Source organism: Triturus cristatus, chromosome 4_2 (assembly GCF_964204655.1).
Source record: "Triturus cristatus chromosome 4_2, aTriCri1.1, whole genome shotgun sequence".
Taxonomy (NCBI): Eukaryota; Metazoa; Chordata; class Amphibia; order Caudata; family Salamandridae; genus Triturus; species Triturus cristatus.
In genome coordinates, this window is record NC_140586.1 from 697,797,816 (window position 1) to 697,818,743 (window position 20,928).

Sequence of the window (20,928 nt, forward strand, 5' to 3'; positions counted from 1 at the left end):
AGTTCTGGAGTTAGAAAAGTAATCCTGAAAGTAATTAATTGCAAATAACTTAAAATTCCCATTGAGCTCAATGTATTATTTTGTTTGAAATTGTGTTGCCTATTGCAACAAAACTGTAACTATTATCTGCAAAAGTCAATTGCCTATTGCAAAGTATTTAACTAAAGCATCTCATTCTAAGAAAGTATATTTTGATACCTATTGTTGGTTCCAAAATAAAACAACCACATATTTTTTATATAAACCATTGGCCTAGAGTTCAGCTCTTGAGTGTGTGAGACCATTTGCTGACTGAGTGTGTACAACAAATGCTTTACACTGTCCTCTGATACTGCCTTACTGCTCTACCAAGCTACCACTTCAGAGAGTAAGGTTATATCTAACTTTAACCTCTGCCAAACCTCTGGGGACTGTGGACTCTGTACACACTGTACCTATTTGGGAACAGTATATACAGAGCCACTTTCTCACATCTATCATTAGCATGACTCAAGCGTAACGGATTTACCTTTTTTGACCAAGTCGGCTATTGTGATTGTATTTGAACTAGTTAATAACATCCCTGTCAATAGTTCCAGGAAGCAACTCTGGGTTATTCTATTAGGGTTAAATTGGGGATAGATGCATGGAAACGCCACCCCTTTGAATAACAATGTTACAGTGGTTTAATGTAATCTAAGTGGATTCCAGTTGACTCTGTGGATTGTTTTAGATGAAGATGTGCATTCTAAGTTTGCCCAAAGTTTAGAACATTTAGGCGTGGTAAGATCCAACAAAGTTTGTAATTGAGCGGCAAGCCCATATCATTAAATTTGAGGAAATCCCAAGCATTCTTCATGCTTTCTATGGTAGAGGATTATCTTGGGCACGCACAGGGATTTACCCCTCCAAGTTTAACCATTCATAGAATGTGGCCAGGCTTGACCGGGTCCTGGTCCAGATCATAAAGACGTCATCTATATAGCGATACCATTTTTTCATTGTAGCTTAAGCACCTTAGGCAGAATCTATCCCTACAGTATATCGTTGTTTTCGTTCCCAACAAATTATTTCAGAAGCAGAAAGAGTTTAGTTCTGTTATTTACTGAAATTCTAGTTTCAAAGATTTTAATAGAACTTTTTTGAATGAAGAAACCTTTGCCATATTTTCTAATTTTTGGAGACTAGGTGAGCTCTGTAGGATAATTCCTTTCTACCAAAGTGCTAATACTAAAATAGAAGCTCCCCAAGTTTATTTTTTCAGGCCTAGCAGTGCTTTTTTGCTGAAAGGACCTGAAATAAATAGGGTCTGCTTCATTTTATATAATCTGGGATGTCAAGGTATCTTTCACATGCAAGTACCTAAGAAAATCTAAAAAGAAATCAATTTGACTAGTGAAATTGTTGTTACAAGTAAACATCTGCTTCAGACATGAGTTTTATTTTACATACATTCTACTTTTATTAAGGCTTAATGATGTGACGTTATGTTGGCCAAGCTTTTATGCAATTGTTTATTTCTTACAGTTTACGCCAAGCACATTATCGTAGATTTACCACACAAGGGCATCAATGTAATTTTAGCAGTCTTTAAGACTCTTGAGTACCTTCTACTGAGAATGCTTGATGACACATTTCTACATAGCCACAGCCATTGTATGACTTTTCAAATTAACTGTCTAACCCTAATTTCTTCCTAAAAGGTTTCAAGAACGTTGTAGCATTGTCTTCCTTTTGAGAGGGCGTTGTGTGAAACTTAAGTGCGGTTTCTGTTTTGGAAATATTTGAGACAGGCATATAATTTTATGTACATTTTATCCACGTTTATCAGATTCAGTAAGTAATTCTCTCTTTTACAGCCAATGCTGGATCCAGTCATTCATAAAATGATTAAATACGTGCAGAATGTTGAAGAGAAAGATCTTAAAGACAAGGTAATTTATTTTGCAGTGGCATTTAGAACTTTGTCATAATCATATTTTTGGCTTATCAGGTCATATGCTTCACAGATGGAAAGTAAGTTTAGAGGAGCACTATATACATGGCAGCTCTAATTGGCAGATCTGTCTGGAGTAAATTCCTGACACAGACATGTAGCCATTTAAATTTGCAGGTCGCCATGACATTTAATTAAATTTCAGATGAGGCAGAATAAATATATATAACTAATACTGAACAGCAGCTCATTTGTGACCTTCTGTTCATTGGGGTTGCTGCTCCGTAGGAAAGTACTTTTTTACTGGGACCTTCCTCTGCTCTACAAAAAAACAAGCAAGAGATTAACTTTGTGCAGGCATGAAGGGAATGGTACCCAGGACCCACATATGTAAGAGGCAATATGCCTACACCCCTCAGACTATAATGTTGGTGGTGAATATAATCCCTAATAGCCCTACAGTGCTACCAGTAACAAGGCATGGGCCGAACTGGAAAAAAAACTTGCCTTACAATGCCGGGCATTAATTACCAGATTGAAGTGAATTGCGGAAGAATAGAGGTAGCAGTGGGATGAGGCACATACATAACCCATTCAATACAGTGAAAGACTGCAGTTGCTCCAAGTGGTTATTTGAAATAGAAGTAGCTTTGCAGAAATTACTTAGCCAACCTGTAATATGGCTGTGATAAGTCAGAGAGAGAAATGGCCCTCACTTTCATAGTTTCAGGAGCTATGTGAGTACGTATATTATTCAGCCTATGTTCCCATGCTTGCTGAACTAATTTGTTACGGGAGGCAAAGTCAATTAACTGAGAACACTTGGTAGGCACCAATAACGTGTGTGGTCTTTTCTTACAGATAAATACTGAAAGGCCACAATGTGAGGCCATTGAGGCATGTGAACGTCAACCATTTGTATTCCAAGAAATGCACCTAGACATCTAACATGAGATGGATGGTCCTCTACAAAGTTGTCTTTTCCTGTAATTCTTGCATTATTTGGTTACTTTAGAAAAATGTATCTACAAAAAAAGTTATGTTTGACAGATTGAATCAGATCAATAAAAAAGCCACTCAATCAGAACGGTCTCTCTAATAATTACAGTAATGCTTCACAGATCACATTGAGTGTAGCCGTGACTGAACAAGAGAAAATAAATCCTCATTCATAAAAATCAGTACAGCAAATAAATGCTGGAGTTTTTAAGTAAATGTTTGATTCAGACATGACTTCACACTTGATCATTCTGCTTTGGTCCCTGTTGGAAATTATGTTTCTAGGTCATTTGGCCTGTTCTATTTTATTTTTATTTTTTTTAACTGTTTTCATTTTTTATTTGAAACAAAAGTAAAGCAAAAAATAAGACAATAGTCAGCAGGTATCTCTCACATCTCTTTAAAAAAATATACAGCAGGTAGGAGATACAGTTGGTGGGAATACAGAGTGTATAACATTACATTTCCCTTTCCTAGGTCTCTCTCCCTTGTTCTATTGTATTTAAACTGTTGATCTGTACATTAAAATATTACACCAACAGTTACCCTGCCTTGTGTATTGGGTTGTCTTATGCAATGAACTAAGACATTTTTACTGTTCCTTCAAATTTGTTTGCTAATCTGGGTTGTAAGTCCAGTCTGGCAGCTGGTGTGGTTCAGAGCAGTACAAAATGATGTCTGCATGTACTTTATGGTACCATGGTGTTCGAGGCATGTGGGCTGCTGAATTCATATCTGTGCATAGATCGCCGCCTAGTGTTGGGTCCGGATGTTTGCACGTTGTTGTCCTGGAAGAGTCTTCGAAGTATCCTGGGATAGGTGACTCCTCCCCTGGACTACAGTGCGCATGGGCATCCTCTCCATCCTCAGATTGTTTTTTTCCGCCATTGGGTTCGGATGTGCTTATCTTGACTCAAGTTAGGAAAAACTTTTTCCAGGCCAAAAGGCCTTTAGTTCGCGTCGGTACTGTTCCCGATCGGTATCGATAGTATCTTTGTTAGTTTACTAACTTCAAGAACAACTTTTTCGCATCTTACCCGACCATCGACCCGACACCGACGATGGAATCGAGGACACCATTCAAGCGGTGTCCTGTATGCAATGCGAAATATCCCCATGTCGACGTCCACCCGGTGTGCAACAAATGCCTTTCACCGGATCACAACGAGTCCACATGTATGGACTGTGCCCGATTCCGATCCAAGAAGACTCTCCGGAATCGACGAGCAGCGAGACTCGAAGCGCAGCAAGCGGCACCGGCCCCGACCAACATCTTCAGCGCCGAGGACGAAGATGTCGAAGACGTGGAGAACCTACCCTCCAGCCCCGCTTCCGAACACAACTCCGGATCGGAAGACATCGAAGAACGACTCTTTCACAGAGATGAAGCCGACACCGAGGTAGGAGACTACGATGAGGCCTTAGGGGCCGAAGAGAGTAGCTCCGGTGACGAGCAAGGCCTACCCGTACAGACTGAGGATAGCCAGTCTATGGCTCGGGTCGAGGGATCGTCTTCGGGCCTTACCCAAGACCTATCCCGCAGTTCTTCGGCCCCGCCCTCTGGCCTGGCCTCGGACATTCAGCGGCAGCCATTACTACCCAAAACGGCTGGTTTCCCTTCTTCGAAACCGAAAGCTGTATTGGTTCATCAAAAACCGAAACCAAAAGTGACGCTGGTCGGATCGAAGCCCACCACACCTTCGACGCCAGCCAAACACGTTGGCACCGACCGCACCAAACGAGACTTCGGTGCCGAGCTTGCAGCAGCCGACGTCTGCGCCGACACACGGAAAAAGACCTTCGGTGCCGCCAAACCTACTCGGCTCCCGGCACCGAAACAATCGGCTCCGGCCACAAAGGTCAAACTGGCTGCTGCGTCTCACACCGCTTCGATAGCACCACCAAAGGCACAATCATCGACGGCGTCGACGGCTACTACCGCTCCTCGACTCGATGACCCAGTGGCGCCGAAGAAGTCCACGCCCGCCTCTACAGAACCGGTCGGCGCCAAAGAACCGATGGCGCTCCAGGTACGGCCAATTGCTGCGTCCTTGCAACGCATCAAACACAAGGCAGTCCTCCAGGACACGTCAGGCTCCGAGCCGATCAAAGCTCCAACAGCCTCTCCGGCACCGGCCATCATCACTTTTGGCCTACCGCCGTCCACGGCCCCAAAACTGTTCCAAATCAGAACACGTGTTACCCACACCACGATCACGCCTGCCGAACGCTCTCCTGCAGAGACGTCACCATCACACATCATCGACGCCGACACCGGCAGAATGATGCTCCACAAGAGGAGAATAACCACCGAGCCAGCTTTGGACTCCTACCGGATCCCGCTTAAGAAAAAGCTGCCAGTGGCTTCGGAACCAGTTCTTTACGAACCTCTCCATTCCTCTTACCAAGATCCACAGTCCTTCTCTCCCACACACTCCGAAACAGACGTTTTGGAGGACTACATAAGTGACCACGTCCCCTACCCCGGAGAGATGGACCCTGAAGGCCAACAGGACCCTGACCAAGCTTGGGATGACCCTGTAGACCCGGGTGCACCTATGGATACACAGGACCCGCAACTATATGGAGCGAAAACATCTCCCACAGAGGACACTGCCGCATTCAACGCCCTCATTGAACGTGCTGCGGCCAATCATGGTGTGCAACTCCACTCGGACACCGTCGAGGACGACTTTCTCATGGATACTTTCGCATCCTCAGAAAGGAATATAAAAACTCTACCCATGTTGAAAGGTGTCCTCAAACCAGCAAAGGACATCTTCAAAGAACCCACCAGGGCAAGAGTAATAAACCCCAGGATCGACAAGAAATACAGGTCGGCGCCTGGGGACCCTACCTACATTAGAGGGCAGTTACCTCTGGATTCCATAGTAGTTGCGAATGCTCGCAAACGGGCACACTCGCAAACGACAGGGGATGCTCCTCCCCCGGACAAAGAGTCCAAGGTGCTAGAGACCTCCGGCAAACGGGTTGCGGCCCAAGCAGCTAACATATGGCGTATTGCCAATACTCAGGCGCTCCTCGCCCGCTACGATCGAGCACACTACGACACATTAGAAACATTACTCCAACATCTCCCTGACCAATTCAAAGAGGGAGCAGAGATCCTCATCAGGGAGGGACAACTCCTCACAAACGCATCCATTAAGTGTGCACTGGATGCCGCAGATACAGCTGCCAGAGCCATAAACACTAGCGTCATGTTGCGACGACACGCCTGGTTACGAATCTCCGGATTCAAACCTGAGGTACAAAATAACATCCTCAACCAGCCTGTCAACCCCGACTACTTATTCGGGCCAGAGGTTGACACCACCCTAGAGAAAATAAAAAAGGACACAGACACTGCGAAGTCCATGGGGGCTCTCCAAACGCAGTCCTTTCGGAGCGGCTCCTTTCGTCGCCCCGGAAATAGAGGAGCAGTTCGAGGACAGGGGTCACAGCAAACCTACAACAAGGGAAACACACAAAGTTCCTACGATAAAAACACCCGGGGTGGATATCGTGGCTTAAGCACAAAGGGCAGAGGACGCGGATACGGCAACACCAGGTCCTCCCCCAAGAACAAACAGTGACGCCCTCTCCCTTCCTCCCGACCACATAACACCTGTCGGGGGAAGGCTACAAAGGTTCCTGTCCACGTGGGACTCCATCACCACGGACAGGTGGGTCAAAGATATTGTCAAACACGGTTACTGCCTAGAATTAACCTCAACTCCACCCACAATACCTCCAAAGCACCTTCCTATGTCCTCAGAGCACTTAACGCTCTTACAGCAGGAAGTGCTAAGTATGCTACTAAAAGGCGCAATAGAGGTCGTACCCGTCCACGAGCAAGGTACGGGGGTGTACTCCCTGTACTTTTTAATACCGAAAAAGGACGGGTCACTCAGACCTATACTAGACCTGAGACCCCTCAACCGCTACATTCTCTCCGAGCATTTCCACATGCTCACTCTACAGCAAGTCCTCCCGCTGCTCAAGCGCAGGGAGACTTCCTGGCCACACTGGACCTCAAAGATGCGTATTTCCACATACCCATTCACCCCTCACACAGAAAATACCTCAGGTTCACTGTTCAAGGGCAGCACTACCAGTTCAAAGTCCTTCCCTTCGGCGTGACAACAGCACCCAGAGTTTTCACAAAGTGCCTAGCCACTGTGGCTGCACATCTACGGAGGCAGCACATACACGTCTACCCTTACCTGGACGACTGGCTTGTTCAAGCAAAGTCAGCCCAGCAATGTGCCAGCCACATGTCCCGCACCATTCACCTCCTTCACAGTCTGGGGTTCTCACTAAATTACCCAAAATCACATCTCCAACCCGCACACGTACAACAGTACCTAGGTGCGACCATAGACACTCTGGCGGCCACAGCTCAGCCAAATTTAGTGAGAATCAACAGCATGCAAATGCTGATTTCCAAGTTCAAACCACAACACTCCCTTCCCGCGCGAGTGTTCATGCAGTTGATAGGCATGATGGCCTCCTGCATTTTCATAGTCCCACACGCGAGACTACATATGCGTCCGCTTCAGGAGTGCTTAGCACGTCAATGGAATCAGGCTCACGGACAACTAAAAGACCTAGTGTTGGTGAGCGGTCGGGCATACAACTCTCTGCATTGGTGGAATCCACAAAACCTTTGCAAGGGCCGACCGTTCCAAGAGCCTGTTCCACAAATAATACTGACAGCGGACGCGTCTCTCCAGGGACGGGGAGCTCATGTACTCAACTACACAGTGCAGGGACTATGGACAACACAACAAAAGAAGATGCACATCAACCTTCTAGAACTGATGGCAATCTTCTTGGCTATGAAAGCATTCAAAGTACACTTGTGCAACAAAGTCGTGTTGATCCGGACGGACAACATGACCGCCATGTACTACATACAGAAGCAGGGAGGAACACACTCTCCACAGTTGTCTCATCTGGCTCAGAGCATGTGGAAGTGGGCCATTCAGAGGAACATGTTCCTCATGGCGGAACACCTCCCCGGCAAGGACAACCAGATGGCGGATCTGCTCAGCAGACACAGCCACCAGATGCACGAGTGGGAGTTACACCCATCAGTACTCCAACCGTACTTCCAGAAATGGGGTCATCCAGAGATAGACCTATTCGCCACAAGCGAAAACGCAAAATGCCAAAGCTTTGCCGCCAGGTTCCCACATCCACAGTCGCAGGGCAATGCGATATGGATGAACTGGTCCGGCAGATTTGCGTACGCTTTTCCCCCAGCACCGTTGATACCGCTGGTGGCTCGCAAACTCAGACAACACTCACTGACACTCGTCCTGGTTGCTCCAACGTGGGCACGCCAGCCATGGTACACCACTTTTCTCGAACTTTCCGTGGTGCCGCATCAAAGGCTGCGGATCAAACCCGCGCATTTGACGCAGAACCATGGAGAGATTCAGCACCCAGATCCGCAACAGCTGAACCTGGCAATCTGGCTCCTGAAGTCCTAGAGTTTGGCTACCTAAACCTGCCACCTGACTGTATGGACATCATTAAGGAAGCTAGAAGACCCACTACCAGAGCTTGCTATGCAGCCAAATGGAAAAGGTTCGTCATTTATTGCAATAATAATGACATTAACCCGCTAGACGCATCCATCCAAAACATAATTTGCTACCTCTTACACCTATACCGATGCAATCTGGCGTACACCTCTATACGTGTCCATTTGACCGCAATATCAGCCTATCTCCAGAACAGGCAGCACCTCTCTTTATTCAGAGTGCCTGCCATCAAAGCATTCCTGGAAGGACTCAAACGAGTAATTCCTCCAAGCCACCCACCGGCTCCAATGTGGAACCTCAACTTGGTCCTCACACGCCTGATGGGTCAACCCTTTGAACCTCTACACTCATGCGAGATTCAATTCCTTACCTGGAAAGTAGCTTTCCTAGTAGCGATCACTTCTTTAAGAAGAGTTAGTGAACTCCAGGCACTAACCGTTCAAGAGCCATTCATACAGGTTCACGCCAACAGGGTCGTACTACGTACCAACCCCAAATTCATGCCCAAGGTGATATCGCAGTTGCACATGAATCAAACTATTGAACTGCCTGTTTTCTTTCAAAACCCACAAACTGTCGCAGAAAGAGCACTCCATACACTAGATGTGAAGAGAGCCCTCATGTACGATATCGACAGGACTAAGATCTTTAGGAAAACTAAACAACTTTTCGTTGCCTTTGCCCCACACCACAAAGGTAACGCTATCTCCAAAGCAGGTATAGCCAGATGGATCGTTAAATGTATTCAAATTTGCTATCAAAAGGCTAAACGCACATTAACGATTCCCCCACGAGCCCACTCAACACGTAAGTTAGGGGCCTCCATGGCTTTCCTGGGAAACATCCCTTTGCATGATATATGTAGAGCAGCCACCTGGTCCACTACACACACATTTACCAAACACTATTGTGTAGATGTGCAATCAAAACAGCAGGCAGCTGTAGGACAGGCTGTTCTCAAAACTCTTTTTCAGACCGCTGCAGCTGGCACTGGTAGCCGCCGCTAATAGGAGGTACTGCTATGTATTCTATGCACAGATATGAATTCAGCAGCCCACATGCCTCGAACTGAATATGCTACTTACCAGTATGCATCTGTTCTTGGCGTGTAGGGCTGCTGACATTCATATCGCCCTCCCTCCTCCCCGGCGCCTGTAGCAGCTGCAGCTCTCAGAATTACTGTAAGCATGGTCATCACTTTCTGTATCTACTCCATCACTGCCACAATGGCGAAAAACAATCTGAGGATGGAGAGGATGCCCATGCGCACTGTAGTCCAGGGGAGGAGTCACCTATCCCAGGATACTTCGAAGACTCTTCCAGGACAACAACGTGCAAACATCCGGACCCAACACTAGGCGGCGATCTATGCACAGATATGAATGTCAGCAGCCCTACATGCCAAGAACAGATGCATACTGGTAAGTAGCATATTCAATTCCCTTAATATCAACATGAGAATATATTGATTGGCATGTGCTACCTCTAAAATTCTCTCTCCCCGGTCTTCACAACTCTTTTTCAAATCAATGCTGTGTAAATATATTGTCACATGTATACATGTACTTCTGTAGCTTCTTCTTTTGGGAAAATCACAACAAACTGAAATCATTTGAACCTTCGAGAATTTCACATTGAACGTTTAGTCTAAATACTTAACCAAGTTAACTATTACATTTGGAGTGGCACAGTCCTCCGTTTTCTTGGTTTGATGCTGGAAATATAAACAAAATAAAGATGTGTAATCTGCACTGATTTGACGTAGTGCCTCAATTTATTTAGTGGTTTGATTAAAAAGCATGATGAGGCAGCTAGAAAATGTTTATTGGAATTTTCATTATTTTAAAAAGTATTTAGTTTGAAACTGCATAATTGAAGTTGCATATTCCTGGGCCTCGTTCAAGCTCATTGGTGTGCTGGTGACTTCATAAATATTAAAAACATATAGCTTGTTGGCACAATAAAATTTTCAGTTTTTGGAATAATCAGCAAGTGGTCGTTTGCAGTTTAAGTTACTAGCAAGACAGAATATGAAAGTGTTTCAGAGCATTACAGTATCAAACATATACACAATACCAAGTGTCAGGTCTGTAGACGATGTCCAACATTAATACTAGAGTACAAGCAGAAGTACAGTTTAGGATTTAAATACATTCACAATGATGTGGAATACTAGATATTTAAGTACTTTGATGTGAATGCATAGTACCAAGCCAATAATTTCAACATGACGCAAAATTGCTACTACTGGCAACACATTTTCTCTCAAATAGCAAATACTAGATGCTTCTAATTAGTCAGCTTTTGAGAGATAAGATGTTGTCCATAATATGTAAAATTGTGAAAATAAATGTTGATAAATTCTAATTCTAAGTGGAAATTCTGAAAGATGTGCTGCAGTAAACATGTATCAAACATTGAATGAAAGCAACTTTTGAACCCAAATGGACGAATTAACATTTGTGTCTAATGAGATCAAAGTACTATTAGAAAGCATTAGGACATCAGTACTGTACACAGAAGAATGCAGAACGTGTTCCCTAGTAAACAATTATTTTTATTTGCCTTTATGAATTATATCAGTTAGTATCAAAAAGCTTTAGTGCCCTCAATTCAGGCAGCAATATTGAAGTAGTAACACGTCGCTTAGTCTAGTGGACATTGCAGTATTAAAAGGGAAGTTTAATACCATCTTCTTGTAAAATGTCTACCTAAGGGTTTTACACAGTCTAATATGAGGATGCTGTCAAATGCCTTTGCATGGTATTCCGTTTTCTTTAACCCTCAAGAAAAGCCTGTGTTGAAGTATCTATGGCATGAGCATATATCCAATGTTAATCTATCAAACTAAAAATCATAGTTTTTCAGATTTTTACCAGTTAACAAATACAGAATTCATCAAATAAGATTTTAAATTTATAATTTGTGAAAGAACCTTTTTGCATAGGCCACAAGACCATAAGTAAACGCTATTGTGTAGAGGAACTGGGTGGATTGAAATATTCAGTACAGTATCCACAAAAAGGCCTAATGAATATATGAATTGTATTTTTAGGAAAATACATTGCTTTTGTATTGAAATGGCAGTATCTGTACATTTAAATCAGTCAATGTTGATATTTTCTTCGCCAAAAAGCACATTACCCTTTTTCTACATTTGAAAATTGAGTATTCAGGAAGTAAAGCCTTCCGCCGCGTTTATGAATTGTTATAGGTAAATGCATACGTTAAGTCCTGGATAGATGGTGGTTCACCTGTTTCATGTCAGTTCTGCAGACACCAGTGTGAGGGATTAAATGACATACCATTATACAGGTTCGGACAATTTGTGGTCCTTCAGTTCTCTAGGTTATTTGAATTTAATGGGATGCTAAAGGAATCCAAATAATTTTCTTTAAATTTAGGTTTGAGTGAGAATATTGAAAAGTTGATCCTCCGGAAGTCTTGAAATGCATTGTTATAAATTACTTGCTTTTTGTTAATATGAAGAAATTGTTAAGAAGAAAAATTATTAATTTTTTTAAATGATTTATTCCAATTAAATTAAGGTTCCAGGAATCCTTTTCAGATAGTCTGTTGTGAGCCCCACCATCAAGTTTAGCACCCTATTTGTCAAAATGTAACCATATCACACATTGGCGAGGGGAGTAATAAGATGCAGTACGTGAATTAATTTGCCATAGATGAGTTGGGTACCAGGCAGGTAGTTTAATCACACTGTCTTCATCTGCGAAAGCGTACTTCCATTGCAGATAAGTATGTTGCAGTACACACAGTACTTGAATCCTGCGTTATCTAATTCTTAGTTTTTCCATTATTGCAATAAAACCTATGCATGGACTGATTTTAATGTTGGGCCATTAATCCGTGGTTCAATGTATATGTTTTAAGGCGCCTGTGGATTGGATTGCTTTGCACTTGTCCTTTTCACAATTTAAAAGAATGAGATACAGAGCCTTTTATGTTGTTACTCGCTCTGATGTGACAGTGATCCACAAATGCTTAGGAGAAGGAAATTAAACATATAAACATGTAAAACATTCTCATCTTTTTTATGGCAAATGTGTTTTAATGTAGTACTTACTGGTTGTACTCATCCTGTTTTCTGAATACTCCTCAGTGTGGCAGGCCTGATTGACTGGTAAGGAATTAAAGGCCCCAACTTGTGAAGCAACTGTGTAAATGGTACACTTCAGGTTCTATGCATGTCCTAGATTTCCGAATGTACTGGACTTCTAGAATTTGCTGTGTGTCAGTCACTGAATGTACCTAAAAATGTATCATTTATAAAGCTGTTTCAAAAGGCTATGTAGCACTAAATACAATATTAAGTGCAGTTTTATTTTGAGAAATTTAATATCTGTGAACATTTTCTATTAAAATGCAAGTTTCAAGTTTGACATTCCTTCATGTACAGAATAATTTTCTTAACTTTCATGTTCATGCACATATGTTTGCTCATATGCTACATGATCCTTTATATAGATTGGTACTTTTTTTAGATGTTGGCCTAGCTTTTTGCACATACAAATCTGCATACATACTGTTTAAAACATTTGTAATATTTTTCTTTGGTTTTGAGAAAACTATCTTCACTATTTTCACAGAGGCTCGTTAGTATCCCAGAACTTTTGTCTGCAATTAAATTGTTGTGCATGCGCTTCCAACCTGACCTGGTAAATGTGGTGGATGATCTCCGACTGGATATTCTTTTGCGCATGTTGAAGTCTCCGCACTTCAGTGCGAAAATGAACTCCCTTAAAGAAGTAAGTTTGCATTCTATACATTTTCCCTTGTCTTATGTTTAGATTGCAGTCTTCTGACCATTCTTTAGTACAGTTGTTTTTCTTTTATTCATGCTCGGAAAAACGTTTGAAACATTACAATATGCAGTACTACAGTCTGTTGCAACAATATTAACAAAGCTGTAGTGACAAGCAACTTACATCATTCATGCTGATGTTGTAGGAAGATTTCCATGGGTGAGTGAGCCATTGTTAAATTCACTTAATTTAAAGGTGAGCGGTCATGTAGGAAGTTAAACTTTTATTTCCACTACATACCCAGTCACATGAGTGAAGCAAGCGAACGTTGCTTTACCTCATAGCAGTTCATAGAAATAGTGGTACATGCAAATGCCTGCAAGGTGTATGTTTTTTCTCCTCCCTACTTGCTGGCTGTTTTATCGCTCTAAATCTCTTAATCGTGAAAGTGGAGTCGGGATGACTTAGAGAAATGGCCTTGCCACCATAATCAATATATTTTGCTAAACTGTACGGTCATTTTTTTTTGCAGCTTCACATTGGAAGGGTTTGCCTGAGTTTAAAGGCCCCCTCTTAACCAAATAGCTCAATTGCAATCCATCTTTCCCTCTGGTATTAAAATAAACGTGACTGGTAGCTGTGATAATGGATGTTTGCATCTAATTAATTCTATGTACAATTTAGAATAGTGACCTGGTATCTATAAGCTAATGTTCAAACAGAGTCACTCTCCTCAACAAATTTAACTCCCAGGTACGTAGTGATCATAATTTCCAAAAGCATTAGGATTTAAAAACTTGTTGCATGGTGCTGACAAAAAATCAGCTGTGTTAATTTAAATCCCCATTATTTTTATTCATGTTCCTCTCTAGTCTGTATCTGAGCAACTGAAGGAGACCTCCTCTATTAAAACTGGCAGAGTGTAAGCTGTTTAATCTTTGACAACCTGGTCTTGAGAGTCTAGGTCTTAGGCAAGTGCCATGGTTGATTAAGATGGTTTATTATCCAGAATAGATATAGCTGCATGGTGTGATAGGGCGAATTATGGCATCTGTGGTAGCTTCTAGTTGGGAGGTGTCTATTAATAGGTTGTCATTGTGGTAATAGCTTGAGTAGGGTAGGAAGAACAATGTGAAATCACTTCCTGTGAATTTATGAATTCTCCATATGTTCGAGAGGCCATGAGTAGAGAATTTGTTTGTGCATTGAGTAGAGATCCAAGTTTGAATTCTGAGTGACAGTCCAGTAAAGTATCCATTGGAATATTGAAATCTCCCCAACGATTATTTGGGAGTCTCTCCAGATAGATGATGATTTCCTGTTTAGATTACTCCAGAATTGCGAGTCATCCCAATTAGGCGCATATATGTTCATTGTATAAGGGTCATTGCCCCCATTTTTGAGTCTGGCAAGAAGCCATCTACCGTCCAGGTTACGTTCTGATGCGATTAGATAGCCCTGACCGTTAAGGTAAGAGCAGCATATTTTGCCTACATGCTTTGGAGCAGGTCACCTCAGTGAACCAGCCCTGTCTCACGAACAATGCTTCATTGAAACCAAACTTAGTTTCTTGTAAGAAGACTACATCACCTTTCAAGTCATTACAGTAACTTGATATTTTGGTCCACTCGACCGGGCGATTCACCCTTTGGTATTAAGAGAGATTGTTTAGTTACATTGGTGCCATATGTGATGCCTAAGTTTGAGTTTGGTCTGAGATTTTATATGGGCAACCATCAGTGAGTTAGGAGCAGCCATTGCATGACAAGGTATTTTACTGGATTGGAGGGAGGGAAAGATGAAAGTTTGACAAAGCAAAAGAAGGAACAACAGAAATGTATAGCAGTGGGAAGTCTGCCTCCTGTCCCACACGGGGGAGTCTGTAAGAGCCTAGGTACATAGGGGGAAATTGTGTTTAAGACCAGCCAGAATAGCAGGCCTCCAGTGCCTGAGGCACTTGGGGTTAGGTATCAGTGATAGTATAAGTGTGGTGGGTGTACGGAGTTGAGAGATAGAGATCGCCCAAACGTAACTTGAGAAGTGGACTGTGGATAGTGCAAGGCTAGGTAGCTGCATAGTTGTGTCGCCCTAAGCAGATCGGGAGCACAATATTACCAACTGGTAGGAGTGGTTGTAAGTATGGAGACACACGTGCTAAGTGATAGCAGATGCCCTCAGGAGGTATGAAGAGTGTGCTGAGGATAGTGCAATCCTGTTAGTTATATAGTAGTCGATTACATAACTGTTTAAAAGTATGTGGCGGTAGGTACTCTAACAACGGAGATAATTACTGAGCTATAGAAGTTTTCCACACGATATATGTAACTACAGTAGGTTAACATAACAAGAGAACAGTATCACTGCTCAAGTCCATCTGCTTCCAACAGGGGAAGAACACATGGGCACAATTAACTGAGACAGTGGCTACTCACGTCCTATAGAATTCTCTAAATTGAGTTAAAAGGCAAAATATCATTAAAGGCCAAGGAACTACAGATGTTCACCCCAAAACCTTCACACTACTACAAAGAGAGGATCATACCTTAATAGCATGGACAATGTTCAGTCTCATTTTCGTGGAGACAGTCCACAAACTGGCCTAGAGCAAACCGTGGTTTCATATAACATATTAAATAATCTCTTTGAGTTAAGTGGTTAGTCATCTTGGATAACTAAGAAGCTAAGCTGCTCACCAAATACTTTATACATTTATACCAAAGTAGCGTAACAAGCCAAATTATCGATATTCGATCCATTCTTTTCACAGTGCAGAATCAAGCATTTTTAAGACAGACAATAGTACTAAATATCAAGCCTCAGCCCGATTACTTCCCAGGGGAGGTTCAGAATTATTGTCCAAGACAGTAGAAAGATCTTCAGCATCTGTGAAGATCCTCGTCTGTCTTTGAATGTAATTTTAAACTTCGATGGGCCAGCAAATGAGCATGGTATCGTAATTACTGTGAGCCTTCTCCTTCAAACTAAGGATCCTTTCTGGCGGATGATTGTTTGCCTCGCGTAGTCTTGGGATATGGGGTTTTGTGGCCCTGCTACTTTAGCGCTTTGATTTTCCTCATGTGCGCAAGAATTAGTTCACAGGGTTGGAGACACAGCAGTTTAAAGACCATTTGTTGTGGAGCTAATGTGTTTTTGGGTTTGTAAATTGGGACCCTCTGTGCCCTTTCGATCTCTCAGTCCCTAACAGAGGTAATTTGTAGGGTTTCAGGAATCCAAGAGGCTAAGAAGTCAAGTGCTGATGTAGCTGTATTTTCTGCACCCTCTGGTAGTCCAAAAATTTGTAGATTACTCCCCCCTATTTCGGTCCTCAAGTTCGGTCAAATCACATTTAAGGTCACTTACTGAGCAATCCACATCTAACAGGCGTTTGGATTATGTGTTATAGTTTTCAACTGAACTGGTTTTGATTCGGCGTTTTATATTCTAATGGTTAGATCCTTAAAGTCTTTGCGGATGCCTGAAATCTTAATCTGTAGGAGATTAATGTTTGTTTTGATACTTTGGACTACGTCATAAACAGTGTAGAGCTTTTTGAGGATAATGTCTGGTGTGGATAAAGAGTCTGGCTTCTCTTTCACCGGGGGCTCTGGAATTTGAGGGTTTTATTTTGAGCATTTGTTTGGTGTCGGCCATGATGGTAATTTTGTGAGGCAGTATTATTATGCAAATAGTAGGATTGTCTGATTAGTATTGACGTGTATAGCCACAACATTCCGATGATCCTGGAATTAGCAAGGATTCGGAGTGTATCACCAATCTCAAAATGGGCCATCTAGAGATTCTTGATTAGCACCCCACAGGCGTAATTTGGGATGCATGCACTAAGCACCAAGGCAGGGAACTGACTCCTAGGGAGACTGGTTGAGCGGTTAATACGGCATCCACCTAAGTCACTGGATTGATGTGGGTGTCTGACAGTGCTCAGTGAATTGTTTACCAGTCATTTCACCGGCCGATCAAATTTTGTCCAGCTAAGCTCTCTGCCCCTCCCCACTGCAAGAGGCGATCAGTGGTAGAGAGTAACGCGCAGAGGGGGCAAAAGTCGACACCTCACCATACCCAATAGTGTGTCTGTAGCTGATAATGGGCGAGCAAAGCTCCCAGATCTTCACTCTCTGGGGTCCGTATTTGGCGTTCGGTATGTGGGCGTAGCCATCTTAGAGGTAACGCAGGGGAGCGAGGTATCTGAAGAATCGCTGCCTTTATTGTTGAGCTACTCTGGTTTATGGTAAGAACACAAATACTGTCCTGTTCTCCCCTTGCTGCAATCACATTTTAAGCCTTCATAATTTTACTCGTGAAATCTTTGCTGTAGTCAGCGCTCCTGATATTTCCAACACGGGCACCATCTTGGGTACGATCACTGGTTCTGCACAATTACGAGGCCGCCGTGTTATGACTCTTGTGGGGCCTGGAGTGCTGGAGATAATCTTAAATCCTGGTCAATCCACTTCACATCATATAGTTTGGAGGTGTCAGCATGACCGTAGTGTCACAAACGCACTAGAGGCTCACCAGAGCTCTGCAGTGAGCTGACGTTTTGGCCGCGCGCAAGGCTAGATCTATATTCTGAGTACACCCACTAGGGAAAAAAATCAATATGGCGATTAATCTCTGAGGTTCTGGATCAGGAATTACCTGTACCGAACTGATGGAAATAAATTGAGCTTTTCTTTGCAAAGAACACAAACTCCTGTCTCTGCCCCAGTAATGTTATGGGACGCGTTTAAATGATCTGCTCATGGAGTGCATGTCCAAGAAAAATAGGGATAACAAAGAAACCTTACAAAACTTAGCCAATACAATAAAAAGCATTGGCATAGCCAATAGGTCTCGCCTTTGGGACCTTATAAGTTTTTAGCCATGCAACAGTTGATGTTATTGCACCAAGGATATTGTGCTGCATAACTAAATACTTATAAGGTCCCAAAAGCGAGACCTATTGGCTATGCCAATCCTTGTCTCTTTTACTGAAATGGAAATGAGACCTTATCATCCGCCATCCTTCTCTTCACTGTAGAATAGATTGTATGTATGAATCAATAATTGAGACCATGACCTAGATTACAAATTGTTTGCTTGGTCCTGGTTTACGCTGGTGTGTGCCCTCATTTGATGAGCCTTGTACAGGCGTAGGCTACCGTATGGCCAAAATAATGTGCTCTCTACAACATATGCTAACTCTCCAAGTTACACATGCACTAGAGAAAGCACAGCAGGCAAACAGTGGTAGTACAGCACACCTCTCTGTGTTTCACTTGTGATTAGAATCTCTGAGCACTAGGCCCTACCTGTTTTTTGGACTTCTTCAAGGCAAAATCGTTGAAAAACCTCTTGTGCAGACTTTTAAGACAAGTGTGCTTTATTGCATTTCATTGATTTGTAAAATTATTTCCATTGTTTTCTTAACATAATAGAATAAACTTGGGCACCACTGCTGTACAGAGACTCACAGTAAGAGTAAATATTTAATTATCATTTAAAAAAAAATATATTTCTTGTTTGAGAATTGTTATATGTTGGAAATATCGTTCATTGACAACTCATATCTGATCAGGAAAGCAAGTATTTGACATCATTTATAGCATCCGGCACACTAAAAAGCTGTAATATAATTTTGTATTCCCGAATGTTACTTTATTCATATTTTTGCATTACACATACTCAAGAAAATTATAGCAGTGGTGTCTGCACAGTCCCAAGAAAGCTTGTACATATTCATAACGCTGCTGTTTCTTAAACTTATAGGATAGACTTTACAGTTACAACTACTATACACAAAGTATGTATTTAGTCTTAACTACATCTTTGTGAAGAAAAGGAGAAAAATCAAATGTCAAAAGTAACTTGATGCTGCACTTTAAAAATTCAGATCACGTCTCCACTATTATAACTGACAGATTCATTACTTGGAAGTAGGTTTGGCTATTGGTCGCCATATTCAGCATTAGGCACTAGCTGAAGGAAAAGGGATGGATGGATGGGAGGATGCGAGCAGGGGGTGCTCACGATCAGACATAACTGGACCTTCCCTAGTTATTGTTAGTCAAGAAGTGGAGTCTCTTGGGGGGTGTGAGACTGTTGTGAAAGAGAGGGTAGTGACAATGCAGTTTTAGCTCTTGGGGTTAGAGGGAGCATTTGTTTGGAAGGGGATATACCCGAGGTTTCATTTATTGAAATATTTGTTCATAATTGACTGTAGATGAAAGGAAACGGGCTAGGGGTGTTATGTACGGACACTGGTACCCATACTGTTCGAGGCATGTGGGCTGCTGAATTCATATCTGTGCATAGATCGCCGCCTAGTGTAGGGTCCGCATGATTGCATATTGTTGTCCTGGAAGAGTCTTCGAAGTATCACGAGATAGGTGGCTCCTCCCCTGGACTACAGTGCGCATGGGCATCCTCTCCATCCCAAAATTGTTTTTTTCCGCCATTGGGTTTGGATGTGCTTATCTTAGCTCAAGTTAGGAAAACTTTCTTTAAGGCCAAAAGCCTTTAGATATCGTCGGTATTGTTTGCGTTCGGTATCGATACATTATTAGACTTGTTCTCAAACTTATTCACCCTTCTCGGACCGAGTTTCGTTCCGAACATCGATCGACGCTCGAAGATGGAATCGAGGACTCCCTTCAAGAGATGTCCTCTATGCCACGCCAAATATCCACACGTTGATGTCCATCCGGTGTGTAACAAATGTTTATCACCGGATCATGATGAGACCAGGTGTATGGCCTGCGCCCGGTTCCGGTCCAAAAAGACCCTTCGGAATAGACGAGCGGCTCGATTGGAGGCCAAACAATCGGCACCTAACCCGGTTAACATATTCAGCACCGAGGATGAAGAAGTCGACAGCGTCGAAGAGGTTGAATCCCAATATGACGACGATGAGGAGATCTTCGAAGACGTCGATGAGGTAGGAGACGACGATGAGGCCCTTGGGGCCGAGGAAGATAGCTCAGGCGAGGAGCTAGGCCAATCTGTCGATGCGGAGGCCGAGGGAGATAGTCTTGATAAGGCTCAGGTCGAGGGATCGCCTGCGGGCCTTACCCAAGATCGGTCGGATCGTTCTACAGCCCCGCCTGAAGGCCCGGCTTCGAACATTTCAAAAGAGCCAGAATTATCGAAAAAGACTGGAGTTGATTCCGTGAAATCGAAACCAAAACCAGCACCGGTCAAATCGAAACCGAAAGTGCAACTGGTTCAGGTCGGATCGAAGGCATCGAAACCTTCCAATCCGTCGACACAAAAGAAGGCCATCGGAGCCGAACAAACAAAGAAGGACTTCGGTACCGAGAAACCAAAAAAGGACTTCGGCACCGAGAAACAGAAGAAGGCCCTCGGTCCCGAGAAGACGCACAGGCCTATAGCACCGAAGGTTGGGGCACCAACGACCAAGGTCAAGGTGGTCGATCCGACTACATCAACACCGAGGAGTGCTGAGACTGCCAGAATACCGGATCAACAAGGCGTCGATCCCAAACTTCGGATCGAAGCCCCGAAGACTGGAAAGAAGCCGGAGACCGCGTCGAGGCCTGTTTCCAAAGAGCCTGTTGGATCGAAAGCACCGTCGGCGTTCACGTTGCAACAGGTGTCGGAGTCCCTAAAGCGCATCAGGGAACGGGACACTCTCGAACCGAAAACGGGTCCCGAACCGAACAAGGCCGCCAAGGCTCACTCG

The 20,928-nt window shown here is 43.2% G+C and overlaps 1 protein-coding gene across 4 annotated transcripts in view; it reads left to right on the top strand.

Annotated features, from left to right (window-relative positions):
• Positions 1-20,928, top strand: part of USP24 (ubiquitin specific peptidase 24) — a 2,082,369-nt gene that overhangs the window by 194,384 nt on the left and 1,867,057 nt on the right. For all 4 annotated transcript variants that reach the window (XM_085602520.1, XM_085602518.1, XM_085602517.1 and 1 more), the window contains exons 9-10: positions 1,839-1,913; positions 13,074-13,232. In XM_085602520.1, the coding sequence (XP_085458646.1) occupies positions 1,839-1,913; positions 13,074-13,232 (234 nt within the window). The remainder of the gene's footprint in view (positions 1-1,838; positions 1,914-13,073; positions 13,233-20,928) is intronic.